Genomic DNA, 21,324 nt, shown 5'->3' on the forward strand with positions numbered 1-21,324 from the left:
TTGTTAGCCGGCTTGACAACATCATGAACGGTAATGGGATCAATCCTATTATTTGCCTCAGTGCTGGAGGCAATGATGTTGGCAAGCGTAGAAGTGAGGATTTAGTTAGAAAGTTCAGGACAGCTATAGACATGATTAGGAAGAAGGGGGGGCGCCCTGTTATATGTGGCATTTTGCCAAGAAGAGGTGTTGGTAATGAATGGTTGTCCAGAGCAATTGGTATTAATTGTTGGCTGGATAAACACTGTAAGGATAATGCAGTACCATTCATTGACAACTGGGACAACTTCTATGGCCGAAATGACATGTATGCCAGGGATGGGGTTCACTTATCCAGGGCAGGTGTGGGTTTTCTTGCTAACTCAGTTGAGGGGGTTGTTAGGACTTTAAACTAGGATTAGTTAGAGGTATGGGTTTTTGCAGGAAAACTGTGAAGTCGCAGGGAAGTAATATGAGTACTAGGAGAACTAGTAATAGGCAAAATGAGGTGGATATTGGAAAGCCAGTGGCACTAATTGACAAGGACAGTAATAGGTTTAGTGGAATAATAGAAAAAAGCAGGAAGGGTAAAGAGAGAGGAGGGTCATTAAAAGTTTATTACACAAATAGTCGCAGTGCTAGGAATAAGATGGGCGAGTTGAGACTAGTTGCTAGTGCAGGTAACATAGATGTATTTGCCATTACTGAGACGTGGTTTAATTCAAAAAGTCGGGACATGCCTGCAGAATGTCACATTCAGGGTTTTAAATTGTTCCAAGTAGATAGAAGTATCGGGAAGGGGGGTGGGGTGGCATTGTATGTCCGAGATCGCTTGAACTGTTGCATAAAAACGGGTATTAAGTCTGAAGTAACACATACAGAGTCTGTTTGGATAGAATTTTCAGAGGGGCATGAAAAATTAATTTTAGGTGTGATATACCGTCCCCCAAATTTAGATAGGGACCAGGGGAGACTACTATGGGAGGAAATTGCTAGGGCCACAAGGCACGATAATGTAGTAATTCTAGGAGACTTTAACTTTAGTCATATTGATTGGAATTTCTTGACTGGGAATTTAGAATCATACGATTTCTTAGAAGTAGTTCAGGATTGTTTTTTGAAGCAGTTTGTGACAGAACCTACAAGGGGAAATAACCTGCTTGACTTAGTTCTGGCAAACAATGAATCCCTTGTTAATAATTTAGAAGTTTCAGAGGAACTGGGTGCTAGCGACCACAAATCAATTACATTTAGAATTGAATGGAAGTATGATAGTAGGGATAACTCAGTAACAGTCCCAGATTTTCGCTTAGCAGATTACGATGGGCTTAGAGAACACTTATCATCTGTTGACTGGGGTAACGAAGAGAGCTATCAATATGACAGTTTTCTGAACACAATACATGCTGCTCAAAGAACGTTTATCCCTTATAAGGAAATTAGATCAAATAGAAATGACCCTAAATGGATGAATAATAGGCTGAAATATCTACTAGGGCTTAAGAAAGGAATTTATAGGCGTATCAAAAGAGGCGAGGGTCATCTTATGAATCAGTATATTGACATTAAGAGGGACATTAAAAAGGGGATAAGAAAAGCTAAAAGGGACTATGAAATTAAAGTTGCTAGGGATTCTAAAACTAATCCAAAAAGTTTTTTCCAGGTATATAGAACAAAAGTCAGAGATAAGATAGGTCCCCTTAAAAATAACTATGGGCATCTTACTGACAAAGAGAATGAAATGTGCTCGATTTTAAATAATTATTTTCTCTCGGTTTTTACACAGGAAGACACTAATAATATTCCGGTAATTAATTTTTATAGTGGATCAGAAGAAGATAAATTATGTAACATCACAGTCACTAGTGAAATGGTTGCGAAGCAGATAGACCGACTGAAGCAAAATAAGTCACCGGGTCCTGATGAGGTTTTTTCAAGGGTTCTTAAGGAATGCAAAATGGAAGTCTGTGAACCATTAACTAATATTTTTAATTTATCTCTTCAAACAGGTGTAGTGTCTGATATGTGGAAGATGGCTAATGTAATTCCTATTTTTAAAACAGGGGACAAGTCGTTACCGTCAAATTACCGCCCAATAAGCCTGACCTCAATTGTAGGCAAGTTGCTAGAGTCAATTATAGCTGAGATTATAAGAAGCCATCTCGATAAGCATAGCTTGATTAATGATACTCAGCATGGATTCACAAGAGGCCGGTCTTGTCTAACTAATTTATTAACTTTCTTCAGTAAAGCTTTTGAGGCTGTTGACCACGATAAAGAATTTGATATTGTTTACTTAGATTTTAGTAAGGCATTTGATAGAGTTCCGCACCAAAGACTGTTGAAGAAAGTAGCAGCTCATGGCATTGGGGGGAGGGTGCTCTCGTGGATCGAGTCATGGCTCACAGACAGGAAGCAGAGAGTGTCCATAAATGGGGTTAAATCCGAGTGGGGATCAGTAACAAGTGGCGTTCCACAGGGATCAGTCTTGGGCCCGTTGTTCAAACAGAACTGTAGTCAATAAAGGATCACATTATACTGCATTTGTGTTTATATTGCCATTGTGTCGGTATTTTATACCATTTATTTCCAAGTGAGAAGGGTTGGATCTGAGAGGGACATGACCTCTCAGTTGCCTCTCACTACTACTACTACTACTACTACTACCCTGCACCTCTCCTTCCGACAGTATTTAAGTCTCCGCACTGTCGCTTGATCTTCAGATAGTTCCTGACTATGGAACTGAACTTCTCCAGGCCGAGGGACTGACAACCTCAAATTCTACGACTTTAAGGGTGATGGACTGATTACATCGTCTTCACATCTCTACTGTTCCTGCCTACTTTCTGTATTCGACTGAAGAAGCCTACTGTGTAGGCGAAACGTTTCGGAATAAAGTTGTCTAACTGTTGCATATGTGTCTCACCTAACAACCTGATGAGAGTAAGACACATGTGCAACATCTGGGTATCTTTATTGTAGACGTTTCGCCATCCAGTGGCTTTATCAATACAAATTCCAGGACAAATTCCTGGAATTTGTATTGATAAAGCCACTGGATGGCGAAACGTCTACAATAAAGATACCCAGATGTTGCACATGTGTCTTACTCTCATCTTGTCGGTATTATATACCATTCGTACACCACCTAACAACCTGTCGGTATTGTATACCATTTTGATGTTCATCTTGTCAGACACTGCAACACGTGGCATCTTGGTACAGAAAACACCTTGGACAAGCTTTTCAAGTGAGAAGGGTTGGATCTGAGAGGGACATGACCTCTCAGTTACCTCTCACTACTACTACTACTACTACTACTACTACTACTACTACTACTACTACTACTACTACTACTACTACTACCCTGCACCTCTCCTTCCGACAGTATTTAAGTCTCCGCACTGTCGCTTGATCTTCAGATAGTTCCTGACTATGGAACTGAACTTCTCCAGGCCGAGGGACTGACAACCTCAAATTCTACGACTTTAAGGGTGATGGACTGATTACATCGTCTTCACATCTCTACTGTTCCTGCCTACTTTCTGTATTCGACTGAAGAAGCCTACTGTGTAGGCGAAACGTTTCGGAATAAAGTTGTCTAACTGTTGCATATGTGTCTCACCTAACAACCCACAGCAATGCCTAAGCGTACGTAATAAGGCAAATAGATTACTGGGATTTATATCAAGAAGTGTAAGCAACAGAAGTCCAGAGGTCATACTGCAGCTTTATACATCATTAGTAAGGCCTCACCTAGATTATGCAGCTCAATTCTGGTCTCCATATTACAGAATGGACATAAATTCGTTAGAAAACATTCAGCGTAGGATGACTAAACTAATACATAGCATTAGAAATCTTCCTTATGAAGAAAGATTGAAGACTCTTAAGTTACATTCACTTGTTAGACGAAGAATGAGGGGAAACCTGATCGAAGTGTATAAGTGGAAGATAGGTATTAATAAAGGGGATATTAACAAGGTCTTGAGGATATCTCTCCAAGAGAGAACCCGCAGTAATGGATTTAAATTAGATAAGTTTAGATTTAGAAAGGACATAGGAAAGTATTGGTTTGGAAATAGGGTAGTTGATGAGTGGAACAGTCTACCTAGTTGGGTTATTGAGGCTAGGACTTTGTGTAGTTTCAAATTTAGGTTGGATAAATACATGAGTGGGAAGGGTTGGATTTGAGAGGGACTTGCACATCAGAGCTTATTTCTTGGGTAGCATTGAAAATTGGGTTGGTCAAATGTTTGTTAGTGGGATGAATTCTAAAGGACCTGCCTAGTATGGGCCAACAGGCCTGCTGCAGTGTTCCTCCTTTCTTATGTTCTTATGTTCTTATGATTGACAGTTCAGAAGCACCATCTTTTAGGAACTTAGACGGGATGTTATCAGGGCCTGTGCTCTTAGTTGTGTTTAACCTGCTTAGTTCTTTTTGAATAAAGTCATGAGATACACTTACTAGTTGACAACTGTCTGGGGTTACCCCTTTATTGGTATAGTATGTTTGAAACTTATCAGAGTCCGTGTTAAAGGTATTTGATGCAGCTGGTAGTTTACTTAGTATTGTTGATGCAACAGATGTGTAGTATGAATTAAATCAATTTGCCACCTTAGATGTTTCATGGCATACCTCATTATCGATAGTGAGTACTATCGATAGTGAGTACTATGTTAGTACTGGTTTTCTAACAGAGTTGTAGATGCGTGGAACAGTCTTCCCAGTGGGGTGATAGAGGTTAGGACCTTGGGTAGCTTTAAGAAGAGACTGGACAAATATATGAGTGGGAGGGGCTGGGTTTGATTGGTGTCAAGGGGTACGGGAGTTATTTCTTGAGTAGCTTTAGGTAGATGTCGTTTTGATAAGGACCTGCCTCGTATGGGCCAGTAGGCCTTCTGCAGTGTTCCTACATTCTTATGTTCTTCTTATGTTCTTATACCCCAAATGTTTTAGTTGTTGCCAGAGCTTTCTGGGGTTATGCTTATACTCTTCAATTTTTGAGCAGTAGTGCTTTGCCTTTGCTCCTTTTATAAGTCTCTGTACTCTGTTCCTCACCCTTTGGAATTCATTTAGTGCTGCAATATCCTGTCTGTTTGCTTTAAATCTTTTTAGCAGCTGGTCTCTGAATTTCATATTATCTAATAGACTGATGCCGTGGTTGAATAGACTGATGCAGTGGTCGGAGAAGTGGCAGATGCAGTTTAATATAGACAAATGCAAAGTTCTAAATGTTGGACAGGACAATAACCATGCCACATATAAACTAAATAATGTAGATCTTAATATTACGGATTGCGAAAAAGATTTAGGAGTTCTGGTTAGCAGTAATCTGAAACCAAGACAACAGTGCATAAGTGTTCGCAATAAAGCTAATAGAATCCTTGGCTTCATATCAAGAAGCATAAATAATAGGAGTCCTCAGGTTGTTCTTCAACTCTATACATCCTTGGTTAGGCCTCATTTAGATTATGCTGCACAGTTTTGGTCACCGTATTACAGAATGGATATAGATTCCCTGGAGAATGTACAAAGGAGGATGACGAGGATGATCCCATGTATCAGAAACCTTCCCTATGAGGATAGACTGAGGGCCCTGAAACTGCACTCTCTAGAAAGACGTAGAATTAGGGGGGATATGATTGAGGTGTATAAATGGAAGACAGGAATAAATAAAGGGGATGTAAATAGTGTGCTGAAAATATCTAGCCTAGACAGGACTCGCAGCAATGGTTTTAAGTTGGAAAAATTCAGATTCAGGAAGGATATAGGAAAGTACTGGTTTGGTAATAGAGTTGTGGATGAGTGGAACAGACTCCCAAGTACCGTTATAGAGGCCAGAACGTTGTGTAGCTTTAAAAATAGGTTGGATAAATACATGAGTAGATGTGGGTGGGTGTGAGTTAGACCTGATAGCTTGTGCTAACAGGTCGGTTGCCGTGTTCCTCCCTTAAGTCAATGTGACCTGACCTGACTAGGTTGGGTGCATTGGCTTAAGCCGGTAGGAGACTTGGACCTGCCTCGCATGGGCCAGTAGGCCTTCTGCAGTGTTCCTTCGTTCTTATGTTCTTATGTTCTTAATATCTCAGTATTCATCCAGGGTTCAGTTCTTCGTTTAATCCTAACCTCTTTAACTGGTACAATATTATCAAGGATGGTAGTGAACATTGTTTTGAATTTTTCCCAGGCATCGTTTACGTCCGTGCAACTTGTTATCTCTGTCCAGTCACAATTGTGAACATCAAAATGGTATACAATACCGACAGGTTGTTAGGTAAGACACATATGCAACAGTTAGAGAACTTTATTCCGAAACGTTTCGCCTACACAGTAGGCTTCTTCAGTCGAATACAGAAAGTAGGCAGGAACAGTAGATGAATGGTTTGAAACACCGACAAGTTGAAGATTGAGACACTTATGCAGCATATGGAAATCTTTATTCAGGAAACGTTTCGCCACACAGTGGCTTCATCAGTCCAATACAAAGAGGAAGGCGTAAGGAGAGGAGGAGAATGAGGTAATCAGTCCCTCAACCTGGAGTCGATGTGTTCAGTCCATCGATGTGTTCAGTTCAGTCCATCGATGGACTGAACACATCGACTCCAGGTTGAGGGACTGATTACCTCATTCTCCTCCTCTCCTTACGCCTTCCTCTTTGTATTGGACTGATGAAGCCACTGTGTGGCGAAACGTTTCCTGAATAAAGATTTCCATATGCTGCATAAGTGTCTCAATCTTCAATCAGGAACAGTAGAGATGTGAAGACGATGTAATCAGTCCATCACCCTTAAAGTCGTAGAATTTGAGGTTGTCAGTCCCTCGGCCTGGAGAAGTTCAGTTCCATAGTCAGGAACTGAACTGAACTTCTCCAGGCCGAGGGACTGGAGAGCGAAACGTTGCTACAATAAATGTCACATTAGTTGCACTTGTGTCCTTTTACTTTACATATTGTCGGTAATTCTACCAACTTTATTACATAAAACAATCATAATCATCAATATATGGCAATGGGTCATTTGTATTAAATTTAGGTAAATCAATGTCATCACTGCTAAAGGGTAACTGTGCCAAAGTGCATTTGTTACACACAAAATGAATTCTGGCACCGTTGTTATAATTGTACATACATCCATCATGCACCCACCCCTTACACATTTTACATAAGGTGCCTTTTCTGTTTTTCATTCGTACTTTAGTACAGTGTATGCACCTGTTTGGTAGTGTTTGAGATAATAATGGCTGTATTGTCTCACATTGACCTATGTTTACATTACATATGGAGTTAAGGTTATCTGCCATTGTTCTCCCTTTCTGCAAACCGGGTACTTCAGGACATGATGCCTCCCACTATCGTCCCATCGCTCTTACTAGTGCAGTTTGCAAAGTGATGGAACGTCTCGTAAATCGACATTTAATGTGGTATTTAGAGACACACAACAGTCTCTCCGCTAGTCAATATGGCTTTCGTAAGGGTCGTTCTACCATAGACCCCTTACTACGCTTGGACACGTATGTTCGTAATGCCTTTGCGAATAATCACTCAGTTACTGCCATATTTTTTGACCTTGAGAAGGCATATGACACAACTTGGAGGTATAATATTTTGGCCCAGGCCCATTCCTTAGGCCTCCGAGGCAATCTACCATCCTTCCTTAAGAACTTTTTAACTGACAGACATTTCCGTGTTCGAGTCAATAATGTTCTTTCCCCGGACTTCGTCCAAGCTGAAGGTGTCCCTCAGGGATGTGTTCTAAGCACAACACTTTCTCCTTGCTATAAATGATTTGGCCTCTGTTCTTCCACCCAATATTTGGTCATCACTCTATGTTGATGACTTCGCTATTGCTTGTGCAGGCGCTGACTGTCATCTTATTGCAGTTTCTCTCCAGCATGCGGTCGACCATGTTTCCACTTAGGCCACCACGCATGGGTTTAAATTTTCAAGTACCAAAACTCACCAAATTACTTTCACTAGACGCTCTGTTATCTCTGATCATCCTTTGTATCTCTATGGCTCCCGTATCCCCGAACGTGATACAGTAGGTTTCTAGGCCTTCTCTTTGACCGTAGGTTATCCTGGAAACCTCACATTACCTCTCTGAAGGCAACTTGTCACAGCCGGCTAAACCTTCTTAAAACCCTTGCTCATCTTTCCTGGGGAGCTGATCGTCGAACTCTGCTTCGCCTACATTCAGCCCTCATTTTATCGAAACTCGATTATGGTGACCAGATTTATTTCGCGGCCTCTCCTGCTACTCTCTCTAGCCTTAACTCTATCCATCACCAAGGATTACGTTTGTGCCTTGGTGCTTTTCGCTCTTTCCCTGTTGAGAGCCTCTATGCAGAAGCGAATGTTCCATCCTTGTCTGATCGCTGTGATGGCCATTGCCTTCGCTACTATGTACGCTCTCACGATCTCCACAATCCTTCCATTTATAGAATGGTCACCGATATTAGTAGACATTCTTCATTCATTCGCCGCCCCTGTTTGCTCCGTCCCTTTTCTCTTCACCTACATTCACTCTTGTCTTCCCTTCAGTTACCACCTTTATATGTTCATGTAGCATCTCACTTTTCCTTACCCCCCTGGGAAGTTCCAGCTGTTCGGGTCTGTTCTTTCTCACTCCCTTGCTCGAAAGCTCAACTGCCTACGGCGGCTTCCCGCTCTCTTTTTCTTGATCACTTCCACTCCCATTCTCATGCCACCGCTGTGTACACAGATGGCTCTAAGTCTTCAGACGGCATCGGATTCGCAGCAATGTTTCCGGACAGCGTTGTGCGGGGGCATTTACTATCTTCGGCTAGCATTTTTACTGCTGAACTGTATGCCATTCTTGCAGCACTTATTCGTATCACATCTATGCCTGTGTCATCATTTGTGGTAGTCTCAGACTCCCTTAGTGCTCTACAGGCTATACGAAAATTTGATACATCTCACCCCCTAGTTCTCCGTATCCAACTTTGGCTATGCCGTATCTCTACCAAGCATAAAGATATTATTTTTTGTTGGGTCCCTGGTCATGTCGACGTACAGGGCAATGAACAGGCAGACACTGCTGCGCGGTCAGCAGTACATGACCTACCGATTTCCTATAGAGGTGTTCCATTTCTGGACTATTTTGCTACAATAGCTGCCCACCTTCGCGCCCATTGGCAACAACGTTAGTCAACTCTGCTTGGTAACAAACTTCATTCTATTAAACCGAGCATAGGTTACTGGCCGTCTTCTTGTCATCAGTGCCGTGGTTGGGAGACCACTCTCTCCCGTCTTCGCATTGGCCACACTCGTCTTACTCACGGGTATCTCATGGAGAGGCACCCTGTACCTCTCTGTGAGCAGGGTCAAGTTCCAGTATCGATTAGCCACATTCTGTTAGACTCCCCTCTCTATCAACGAGCACGCCGAATTTACCTCCAACGCCGTCTTCGTTCTACTACTCTCTCTTTACCTTCCCTTCTTGCTGATGGACCCTCCTTTAATCCTGACTCTCTCATTGACTTCTTGACAACGACTGATTTACTCCACAAACTCTGATGATGATACCTTACGCACTCCCCTCAGCCCTTTCTAGCTCAGTCTCTTGCTGCCCTTTACCCTTTCACCATCCACTGCTTCGCTGTTATCCGTAACCTATTACTCATCCACCTCCCTTTTGCCACCTGATGCCCTCGCTTCCTTCCTGCCCTGCAGCGCTGTATAGCCCTTGTGGCTTAGCGCTTCTTTTTGATTATAATAATAATTTAATTAATATGCTCCATAGTTTTGGTTATTAAGTTACAAAAGTGACGAAGATAAGCAGTTAGAGGTTGTAGAGAAAATGTACAAAACTATGATCATTAAGTAATAAGTCACCGGAAGAGAAACTGTAGCTATAGATTACTGATATAAACTATATGATCAAGCTGTAAGCAGTGAACCAGTAATCTTTAATAAGTGTCTCGACACTTGCCCTGCTTATATCACATTCTGTGGTCGATGAATCCCTGACCTTAGTTCAGGAACTACCTCAGGTTAACCATGGATCAAGCAGAACATAGTTCTGGTGGAAGTAGAATCAATACTGTTAGAATTAGTGGTTATAACAAGTATCTATGACAACTGTAGTCTCGTCTTTCCTATTAATATCTATGCATTTATCCTACATGTTATGTTCGTTACTCGACCACTTTGATAAGCCAGCAGGTGTGGCCATGGAATGAAGAATGGGAAGAAAGCCTTCTGCTATATAATCTAAATTTCAATTATGTAGACGGAATTGGAGGTTACTAGACTATAAGCCACAGCACGGGTGGAGTTTGAACCCATGGCAGTTGAGTCCTAAAACTCCATGTCGAGTGACTTATGCACTGGTCTGGAGTTTTAAGACTAACTTGCCATTGGTTTAAATCCCACCCGTTCCGTGGTTTGTTTGCAGTCGTGTTATTACGACTTCATGAGTCACTGAATTATAGTTAGTTCTTCAAAGCAGATAACTTTGACATAGACCGTGGGGGTCTCTTTGTTTTCCTTAGCCATGCAAGACATTACACCATCACAGAGTATGCAGCGCCAGCACAGAGTCCACATCTGGTCCACAAACTAAATATTGTGGAAAGAATAATGTGACAAGTAGCAGAGATAACACTAGATTATAGAAAAACTGTAGAAGACTTGGTAGAGGGGAGGGAAAAACTTATTCAGATTTCTGGAAAACAGGTTCAAGAAGACATAGATGGAAGTTAAAGAGGTATTTGAAACATGGTTGTCAGGTAATATTTCCTCAGCCTAATAATGGCTAATGTTTCAGTGGTAATAAGATGCTTAAATGTTTTTTTTTTTCAGAAAATAACTACATATTGTAGCGTGTTCATTAGCTTTATGAAGAAATTGTAATATATATAAATTCCTGTAATAATTTTTTTCGTGATGTAATTATGCCAGGTGAGGACTGATAAAGACCCATTGTGACTATTGTAATCATTTTTTTGTTTTTGCGTTACTTCTGACATAATGAACATGGAGTGCACAATAAACTAGCCACTCAGACTACACATGAGCATCAGTCGTTTTCTCTTTCAGTTCATTCCACTTTTTGACCATTCTAAGGGTTGTGTCTTAGAATGGTCAAAAAATGGAATGAACTGAAAGAGAAAAATGGTTGAAGCGTATGTATGAACATATAGAACAGGACCCACAATGATAACAGTGGGTGAACACTAACTAGTATGGTCATGAGAGTGCTCTGGGAGAGTACAGGATGAGTGTTGGTCAGTAAAAATGAAAACCACAAGTTGAGAGTCGACTCCAGCAACTACATCTTTGCTAGTGTAATAATATTACACAAGTTGAGCACTAACGTATATACCTCCTCTACTACTCAGTTATAGTGTTTGTTCTCCGTCTCACAGATGATGGAATTCTGGACGTCACTTCCCACTAAGGAGAACCTCATACTGTACCCAGAGAGAGAAGTCACACCCAAAATGGAGGAGAAAAAGACAAGAGAGGAACTGTAGCAAGTGACAAAATCATCTAAGCTGAAACTTGACATCCAAAATGTTTATTTGGAGGGGTGTTATTATTATAATTATTATAATTATCATTATTATTATTTTATTATTATAATTATTATATATAAGCGCTAAACACATGTGGAGCATACACCGAAAGGTGACTTAGATGAAACCAAATTTGATCCAGAAAAGAGGTTAGGTCCACTTCCTTGGATAAAGAGGCCACCGGCATCAAGGCATGTCCCTAGACGAGGCTTGAAAGGTTTGTCGAGTCAGCAGTGAACAATATTTGTTGTCTGGTGAAGAATCCTTGATTAGTACCGAAATATACACATCCCTTCTACGTCGTGTTTTAATTTATCCTTGTGATATTTACTTGTCTATTGACCATTGTTCTTGATACATACCGTGATATATATCTAATATATTTATATATATATATATATATATATATATATATATATATATATATATATATATATATATATATATATATATATATATATATATATATATATATATATATATATATATATATATATATATATATATATATATATATGTGTGTGTGTGTGGGTGTGTGTAACTTCACAGCACTAGCCAAGGAGTCGAACCCATGCTGTTTTGGCCCGCCTAATGATGAGAGAAAACGCATGATGCTTTAGGCCTTTCAGAATATGCTAAACAACCACTGTGAAATAATAGAGGAATTGCAAGCGCTTTCGTGACTACTCACATTATCAAGGAACAATGAAAGTAAGGGATCAAAGGAAGGTATATAAAGGGTGTAGCCCACGCCTCACTGTCACATCTCACAACAAAGCAACACCTGACGCGCGATTGCATAAGAAAGGGAACACTGCAGCAGGCCCGCTGGTCCAACTAGACAGGTCCTTCACACAACCCACCAACAAACTATTCTACCCAAGAAATAAGAATTTCAAAATTTGTCCAATGTATTAAATTCTTCTCAAATTCTATTAATTAAAAATGGATCTAATTTATATAAACCAAAGGAAATATTCATATTGTCAAAACTGCTTTTTATGAAACAAGATTCAATTATATTCCTGTCAACCATGGACTTGCTTGATACAACTTTCTCAACTTTTTGAAAATCAGTTGGATGGTAAAAATCTCTCGCATGAATAAACAGAGCATTGGAATCTTGTCCGGTTCTAATGCTATATTAATGTTTTAATCTTAGTTCGAGATTTTTACCAGTTTGACCGTAATAAACTTTATCGCAAATTTTACAAGGAATCTTATAGACATCCGTCAGCATTTTGGGGGGAATTCTTTATCAAAAGTTTTTTTTTACTGTATCAAGATTTTTAAATACAACTTTGATATTAAAAGTCTTAAGAAGAGAAGGCATATCAACCAAGTTTTCATGGTAAGGGAGAACCAACATATTTTTAGTTGAATAAGGCTGGTTGTCCGTTTTTGGATTGTAAAAATTATTTCTAGCAACTTTAAAAGATTTATAAATTACGTTTCTTGGGTATTTCAAATCATTACCTATTTCATAAATTTTGGATACTTCCTCATCTATGAACTCTGGACTACAAATACGTAAAGCTCTCAATTGTGGGCAAATTACTAGAGTCAATTATAGCTGATAATATGAGAAGCCATCTCGGTAGGCATAATTTGATTAATGATACTCAACATAGTTTCACCAGGGGCCGTTCCTGTCTAACTAATTTATTAACTTTCTTCAGCAAAGCTTTTGAGGCCGTTGATCAGGATAAAGAATTCGATATTGTTTATTTAGATTTTAGTAAGGCTTTTGATAGAGTACCACATGAGAGACTTTTGAAGAAAGTGGCTGCTCATGGCACTGGGGGAAAAATGCTGTCAAAAATTGCTGCTGGAGGCCCACTGCCTCACATATCCATCACAGCCTGGTTGATCTGGCACCTGGTGAAGATACTTGTCTAGTTTCCTCTTGAAGGCTTAAACACTTGTTCCAGCAGTGTTTCTGATATCTTCTGGTAAAATGTTGAAAAGTCTGGGACCCCGGATGTTGATTTAGTGTTCTCTTATTGTCCCCACCGCACCCCTGCTCCTCACTGGGTTTATTTTACACTTCCTCCCATATCTCTCACTCCAGTATGTTGTTATGGCAGTGTGCAGATTTGGGACCAAGCCCTCGAGTACCTTCCAGGTATATATTATCATGTACCTCTCTCTCCTCCGTTCCAATGAGTACATGTTCAAGACTTGCAGGCGTTCCCAGTAGTTTAGGTGCTTTACTGGCTCAATGTGAGCCGTAAACGATCTCTGTATTTGTTCCAGCTCCGATTTTTCTCCTGCCCTGAACGGGGCCGTCAGCACTGAGCAATATTCTATGTGAGGGAGCACTAGCGATTTGAAGAGTGTCACCATCGGCATTGTTTCCCTTGTCTTGAAAGTTCTCAATACCCACCCCGTCATCTTCCTGGCTGTCGTGATCTTTGTCTTGTTATGGTCTTTAAAAGAAAGGTCAGCTGACATAATTATTCCTAGGACTTTTGCGTGTTCCTTACGTTCTATTTGGTGACCCTCTTGAGTTTTGTATATAGTGTTCCTTTTGAGTTCTTCATTCTTTCCATACCTAAGCAGCAGGAACTTATATATATATATATATATATATATATATATATATATATATATATATATATATATATATATATATATATATATATATATATATATATATATATATATTATATATATATATATATATATATATATATATATATATATAATGTGTGTGTGTGTGTGTGTACGCTCGCGCTTTTGGAGGATTCTAAAGAAAAGCCCCTCAAGGAAGGCTCCTTGATGTTGGTGAGGGGCTCTTGATTTAGGGAATTGGATCTGTGCTCCAGTTCCCCGAATTAAGCCTGAATGCCTTCCACATCCCCCCCCCCCCGGCGCTGTATAATCCTCCGGGTTTAGCGCTTCCCCCTTGATTATAATAATAATAATCTAAAGAAAAGTTGAAAAGGTTAGTGGACGAGTTTGGGAGGGTGTGTAAAGGTAGAAAGTTGAAAGTGAACATAGATAAGAGTAAGGTGATGAAGGTATCAAACAATTTAGATAATTAAAAATTGGATACCACATTGGAGGGAGGGAGTAGGGAAGAAGTGAATGTTTTCAGATATTTGGGAGATGACTTGTCAGCAGATGGGTTTATGAAGGATGAGATAAACCTTGGAATTAATGAAGGAAAAAAGATGAATAACGTGTTGAGGTATCTGTGGAGACAAAAAGCAAGTTATTCATGGAGGCAAAGAAGGGAATGTATGAGTGTATAGTGGTACCAACACTCTTATATGGGTGTGAAGCATGGGTTGTAAATGCTGCAGTGAGGAGACGGCTGGAGGCAGTGGAGATGTCGTGTCTAAGGGCAATGTGTGGTGTAAATATTATGCAGAAAATTCGTAATGTGGAAATTGGGAGGTGTTTACCTGGAGTTTACCTGGAGAGAGTTTCGGGGGTCAACGCCCCCGCGGCCCGGTCTGTGACCAGGCCTCCTGGTGGATCAGAGCCTGATCAACCAGACTGTTGCTGCTGGCTGCACGCAAACCAACGTACGAGCCACAGCCCGGCTGATCAGGAACTGAATTTAGGTGCTTGTCCAGTGCCAGCTTGAAGACTGCCAGGGGTCTGTTGGTAATCCCCCTTATGTGTGCTGGGAGGCAGTTGAACAGTCTCGGGCCCCTGACACTTATTGTATGGTCTCTTAACGTGCTAGTGACACCCCTGCTTTTCATTGGGGGGATGGTGCATCGTCTGCCAAGTCAGGCAGGGGGTCTTAACAATGCAAGACAAGCCACGGGGGTGGAAATCTTTAGCTCAAGTACTTTCACACTTCTCAGTGTGTAATCAGTATCAGCAGAGCTAATGTATATGTTTGTGTAATATATCTTAGTATCGTGGTTAGTACCATCTCTATATTCAGACATCCCTACGATCCCCGTTGGGGAGGGGAACACTGCTACCCACGATGTATTACTCTAATAGAGTAAAGATTCAGCCAGCGAGTGGAATAATCAACGACTCAACTAAGCTAGCACTTGCATCTGTCGTTAGTGGCAGACTGCATGTTAAGTGCAATGTGATTCTGTCACTCAAAGAAGCCTTCATTGTCATCTGTACTGACGACACCGAAGCCGAGAAACTACTCACCACTACTGCTGTCTCCACGCTACAAGATCATGGATTCTCTGTTGTGAATTCCCCAGCACTGAGGGCCAGAAGAACTGTGTTCCTCAGGAGACTCGACAGACTCATCACTACACAATCTACTGAAGAGATCAAGTTGTCCATTGAAGCACAGAATTCCTGGGCCAAGGTGGAATTTCTTACCAAGATACCCAACGCCTCCTCCATGCTGAAGGTCACCTTCAGTGACGTCAACATGGCAGCCAGAGCCCTCGCTGAGGGCCTGGCTATACACTACTTCCATATCAACCCAGCCTTCATTGAAGCAGAAAAATACCAACAAATCCCACAGTGCTATAACTGTTACTCATACCAGCATATCACCAAAAACTGCCCTGACAAAGACAAGAAGTACTGCTCCACCTGTGGCCTTGAGGGCCACGACTTCAAGAATTGCACTACTGCTTCCCCACCACAATGCTTGAACTGCAAGGATGACCATCATACTCTTGCTGCCAGGTGCCCTATCAGAAGGGACATAGTCAAGAAACAACAGCTACAACAAAAGCATAAACCACAAGCATCCACATATTCTGCTATTGCCAAGATTCAAGCAGACACTACCAAGATCCTACAAGCCACGCAAGCTGCTCCTACTACCTTCCTCACAGCACCTGCTGCCGATCCCACCAAGATCCTATGTTGCATCATGTATGCTCATGTGCAGAATGCAGCTGAGCCTGGCTCATTCAACTCCACCATCAACGAAGTATTCAAACTCAACAACATGCCTGAACTCACATTCCCTGCATCTCCACCTTCCACTGAGATCCTACAAACCACTGCAAATATTGCCAGCTTAACTGCTGTGCCACCACTGTCACAACCTCCACCTGACATGGAGATTGACCAGTCTGAGACTCCTGATACGGCGGTGAATTCCACCAATGAAAGTCCACCACCTCCTGCCTCCACCACCACCACAACTGTCCAAGCCGAGGCCTTGCCTCGAACAACTCAACCGCCATCCAAGAAAGCTAAAATGCAAGAAGCAAGTGCTGCAACTCCCCACACCGCTACCACTGTTACACCACACCAGGGAGTCAAGGCCAAGAATCACAAAACTCAAGAACCAAGAGCTGCAGCTCCCCAGGCCGCTGTCAATCCCCCACGGCAACAAGAAACCACGGGCAAGAGTGGTGGACACTGCACACACAACCAGAAGAAGAACCCAATACAAATTCCAGAACGTGGGCAGGATAACAAAGACACTGTGAATCCTCACATACAAGAATTTGCCAAGGAACTCTTCTCTGCCGTCAAACTTGGTGGAATCCAGGCAATCGACCCTGTAGCACTGAGGAACAGGTTTAATCAGATTGTTGAAGAGGATCCCCGCTTCTAGCACCACCGTCAAGACAAGTTCCCCCAGCACTTTGCTGCCTGCTAAAGCTGGGGTGTGGCTCCAATCGACCCTGTTTTCTGCCTCTGCCCAACTGTGACAACGAAGATCCCAAGCAAGAAGACACTCCCCACTTGTGGAGTCCATGCAAGATAGAAGAAGAAGTTACCCTCCAACCGGAGGGCCCAAGAGAGAAGATAGAAGAATGAAGAAGACGAACGACACCCCCGCCTCGGGGGCCACCGCCGGGTCACCAGCTGGAGAAGACCCGGGCCGGAAGTACCGGCAAACATCTAAGAAGAAGAAGAAGAAGATCTCTATATTTTATATACACGATCCCTTGCTAGGCTTAGTGCTATGCCCCTCAGTTTGCAGATAAACCTACAGGTAAGAAGGCTAGGCTGGGCTTCCCCTCACGACTCTGCAAATACAAGTGTTACCATCCATACCCAAGTGTATTTCTACACCTCCTTTATCTCCTAGAACCCCCACGTTACACCAGGAGCTGTGCAATGTTGCAAAGGCAACAACAGGAGATGTAGGGTAAGTTTTCAGAGAGTGGTAGCGTCAAGCCAGCCAGCCAGAGACTGGCTGGCTCCACACTTACTCTTCAATGTGTGTGTGTGTGTTTCCAGTACTGGAAACACATTACAATGTTTGTGATGTATATAAATCTGTAGCTAACCCCTTACTATGCTAAGTGACCACTTACTACTCTGTGATCATTTACGTGACCACTTACTATTTTTACTAATCCTTCACTGCTGTAAACGTTTAATTACTCTTGTAACTTGTTTTACTAAATGAATGTTGAGGCCCAGCTCCTGAATCCATTAATTTTGTATCTCTTTGACGCTAAGAGACAAAAACTATCAGGGGCCCAAGACTGTTCAACTGCCTCCCAGCATACATAAGGGGGATTACCATTAGACCCCTGGCTGCCTTCAAGAAGGCGCTGGACAGGCACCTAAAGTCAGTATCTGACCGGCCGGGCTGTGGTTCGTACGTTGGTTTACGTGCGGCCAACAGTAACTGCCTGGTTCATCAAGCCCTGATCCACCACGAAGCCTGGTCATGGACCGGGTCTCGGGAACACCCTCCAAGTATACTCCAGGTATACCACCCACTCGATGGGTATAAGGTATCTTGTAACAAAATAATGGGTATGGGGGTAACTGCCAGCCCTAGGATGGGTAAAGCGGCTACAACCCAATATACAAATATCCCGCACATGGGAGAATGAAACTTATGACGACGGTTCGGTCCGACTTGGACCAATGACTGGTCACATGTTATCGGCATGTGTTCTGATTTTGTGCTGTTGATCTTGACAATTTGTTTCCTATTGCTCAAGTAGTACTTAAACCAGTCTACAGAAAAAAAAAAACATACCAGGGGTGGGATTAGAACCCGCGATCACAGAGTCTCAAAACTCAAAAATCGTGTCATTACAATTTCGTGATTCAGTCTACAGAAGCTATGCCAATAGCTTCTAGTTTCTTACATAATATATTGTGGTTGACCGTACCAAAGTTTACTAAGAGTTTAGCGACATTTCAGTTCTCAAGTCCATCAGATTAATTAGGGAAGTGTCGGTTGAATGAGATCTCCTAAAACCTGATTGGTAACTATGGAGAATGTTTTTGTTATTAAGATACTTAACTACTTGACAGTATACCGCCCTCTCTAGAATTTTGGATATTACACTGAGTATACTAACAGGCCTATAGTTGCTGACTATTTTTCTTGAACCACTCTGAAACGGTATTAGTGGTGATGGACAAATTTGTTATGTGCGCAATGAAGATTAGCAGTTTACAGGCGCCATCTTATATGGAAAGTACTGGTTATATAGGTTTTCAAGTAATTTAAGATTACATTAAAGATACATACTTACACAAATTCATATGAGCATTATAATCCCCACTGGTAATTTGTTTCTCTTTTAATGTTTTTAGGTCCTCATACTAGCCTATAAATTCTCCCGAAAAAAAATGCATTAGTTTTTTTTCGTATCCAGATATGTTTCAGGGAGTTTCACTATTTCTCCCAGTTGACTACCATTTATTTATGTAAGAATTCTCATTGTATTCATAATGACTTCCTCAGCATCTACTTAACCATTATCAATGCTAAATTCATCATTAGTATCACTAAGCTTATCTTCACTTTCTCTCCCATCGTCACTTTCTTTATCACTATCATGACAGTTTTTACTGGCAGTTTGTCTACTTCTCTATTACTTTCTTCAGTTTTACATTGGTGTTGTCATCTTTCTCATTTTCAGTATCATCAGCACTACTATCCTCCAGATGCTGTTTCTCAGTTTTTTAATAACTTAGTTCTGTATTTTTTCTCCACTAAATATTTTAATGCATTTGTACCGACAGTCACTTCCAGGAGCTACTGCATCTTACTTTCAAGTATAACTATAACATGATTTTCATCTAAATCATCATAGCTTCTCGACTGGCCTTGTCAATTAAGAACTGTGGTGGAGCCATCAACCACACTGGACGGCAACCGTCCCCGCTGGATGTCAAACACTCATTGCTTCCTCTGTTTATTATACAGTACTCACTATTCTCAAGCTTGTAGAAATTACTACTACAGGTAATTTAATTATTTCTAACTCCATAGCTTCATCACTTGTTCATTTCATTAGCCCGACATCTTAATGTTGCATGCTTCTGTATGAAACCAGACGCAAATACACACAAATTAACAAAAATGGGATTAGAGTTGAGCTTTTGTGAATTCACTCTCACATAGGGTTCCGGGAGCATGGTAAAGTAGATGACATAGTTAAACTAACATTAAACAAAAAGACTATCCAGTGGTTTCTGAATCAAAAGCTAAAAACAAATATTGTTAGAAAAAACTAGCAAACGAATCTGAAGTAGAATATACATACATGAACTATCAGATCCATTACCCATCATAATGAAATGTGCCAAGTAAACGTGTCTATGGATTAGAAGATTAGCAGACGCTGTCACTGCTAGACTAAGGCTAGGCTATAAGTTACTTGGGCAGTATACAGTAGCTCTATAAGGAAATGCTAATGATATGAATTATGTGGACAAAGACAGGGTCACGCACCAGAACATTATATTTCAGTGTGTCGAAACAGCCATTCATTTAGAGACACATTCTGGCAAACCTTACAGGAAATGACAGCTCACTTTGCTGCTGCTGCTGTTGTTCTCTTGCTTAGCATGAGACCCAGCGCCTCTAATACCCCGGATTCCGCAGCAGGGCATCACCTCGTTTACACTATCCTTGGGTCCGTCGCAGTTATTGTAAACAGCACACTATACCTCTCTCTGGAGAGGAATCTGTGGTTTTACTCGGGTGTTTGTGAAACATAGTAATAGAATATTTTCCGTGTTAGTAGTGACTTTGTAGGTAACTGGTTCAGAGAACCGCCTACGACTGCTTCGCCTCACCTGTCTGCAGCATATAAACTCCTTCTTCTTTGCTGAACACTTTTCGAGATTGATGGGCTGATCACATCGAATCCAGGCTGAGGGACTGATTACCTCAAACGCCTGATCTTCAACTATTTTCTCTTTATTGGACTGAGGAAGCCACTGGTTGGTGAAACGCTTCCACAGTGAAGATACCCAAGTGTTGTACAAGTATCTAATTCATCAACTAGTGACTTTTAATTCTGATGTTGCTTTTCATGCTGGTGTTGTGTTCCATTCTGGTGTTGTCTTCCTTGCTTGTGCTTGTTTCATGTTGGTGCTGTGTGTTTCATGATAGGTCTGTGCGTGACGTGTACAAAGTCCTAAATTTTTGTTGTTGTGCTGTGCTCTACATTGTGTGCGTTGAGGAGGGGAGGAAGGGTGTGTACTCACCATGTGTTTGCGGTAGAGTCGAGATTTAGCTCCTGATCCCCGCCTTCTAGACTTTTTATGGGAATAATTAAACTATATGATACTGATAAGTTGATAAACAGCATGTATGAAGATATTCTTATTTGAGAGAAGATACGAGCCTAAAGGCCATCATTGATTTCTGGTCTCTTGAGCCTTATCATATTTGTACTCTTGAAGGTATGTACCAAGTTTGCCTCCACCACTGCCTCATCCACATCATTCCACCTTTCGACCACTGAGACTCAATACAACCTTTCATCTCTACTGCCCATCTGCTGGTGTTGTGGTCCACCTTCATTCCACCTGTTTTCCACTTTCTGCCTTATCACTTACTCTTATGATTTTGTATGTGATAATCCTGTCTTCCCTAGCCCTCCTCTCTCTCTCTCTCTGCCAAGGTCGTCAGGTTC

General features: G+C 41.4%; 1 protein-coding gene across 1 annotated transcript in view; it reads left to right on the forward strand.

Annotated features, from left to right (window-relative positions):
• The window catches only part of LOC128693475 (juvenile hormone esterase-like), a 179,984-nt gene extending 168,165 nt beyond the window's left edge, over window positions 1–11,819 (forward strand). Inside the window, exon 12 of the mRNA XM_070097319.1 lies at window positions 11,372–11,819. Within this exon, the coding sequence (XP_069953420.1) occupies window positions 11,372–11,479 (108 nt within the window). The 3' untranslated portion in view covers window positions 11,480–11,819. The remainder of the gene's footprint in view (window positions 1–11,371) is intronic.
• Window positions 11,820–21,324: the final 9,505 nt, after the last annotated feature.

The sequence above is a fragment of the Cherax quadricarinatus genome, chromosome 57, assembly GCF_038502225.1.
Source record: "Cherax quadricarinatus isolate ZL_2023a chromosome 57, ASM3850222v1, whole genome shotgun sequence".
NCBI classification, from domain to species: domain Eukaryota; kingdom Metazoa; phylum Arthropoda; class Malacostraca; order Decapoda; family Parastacidae; genus Cherax; species Cherax quadricarinatus.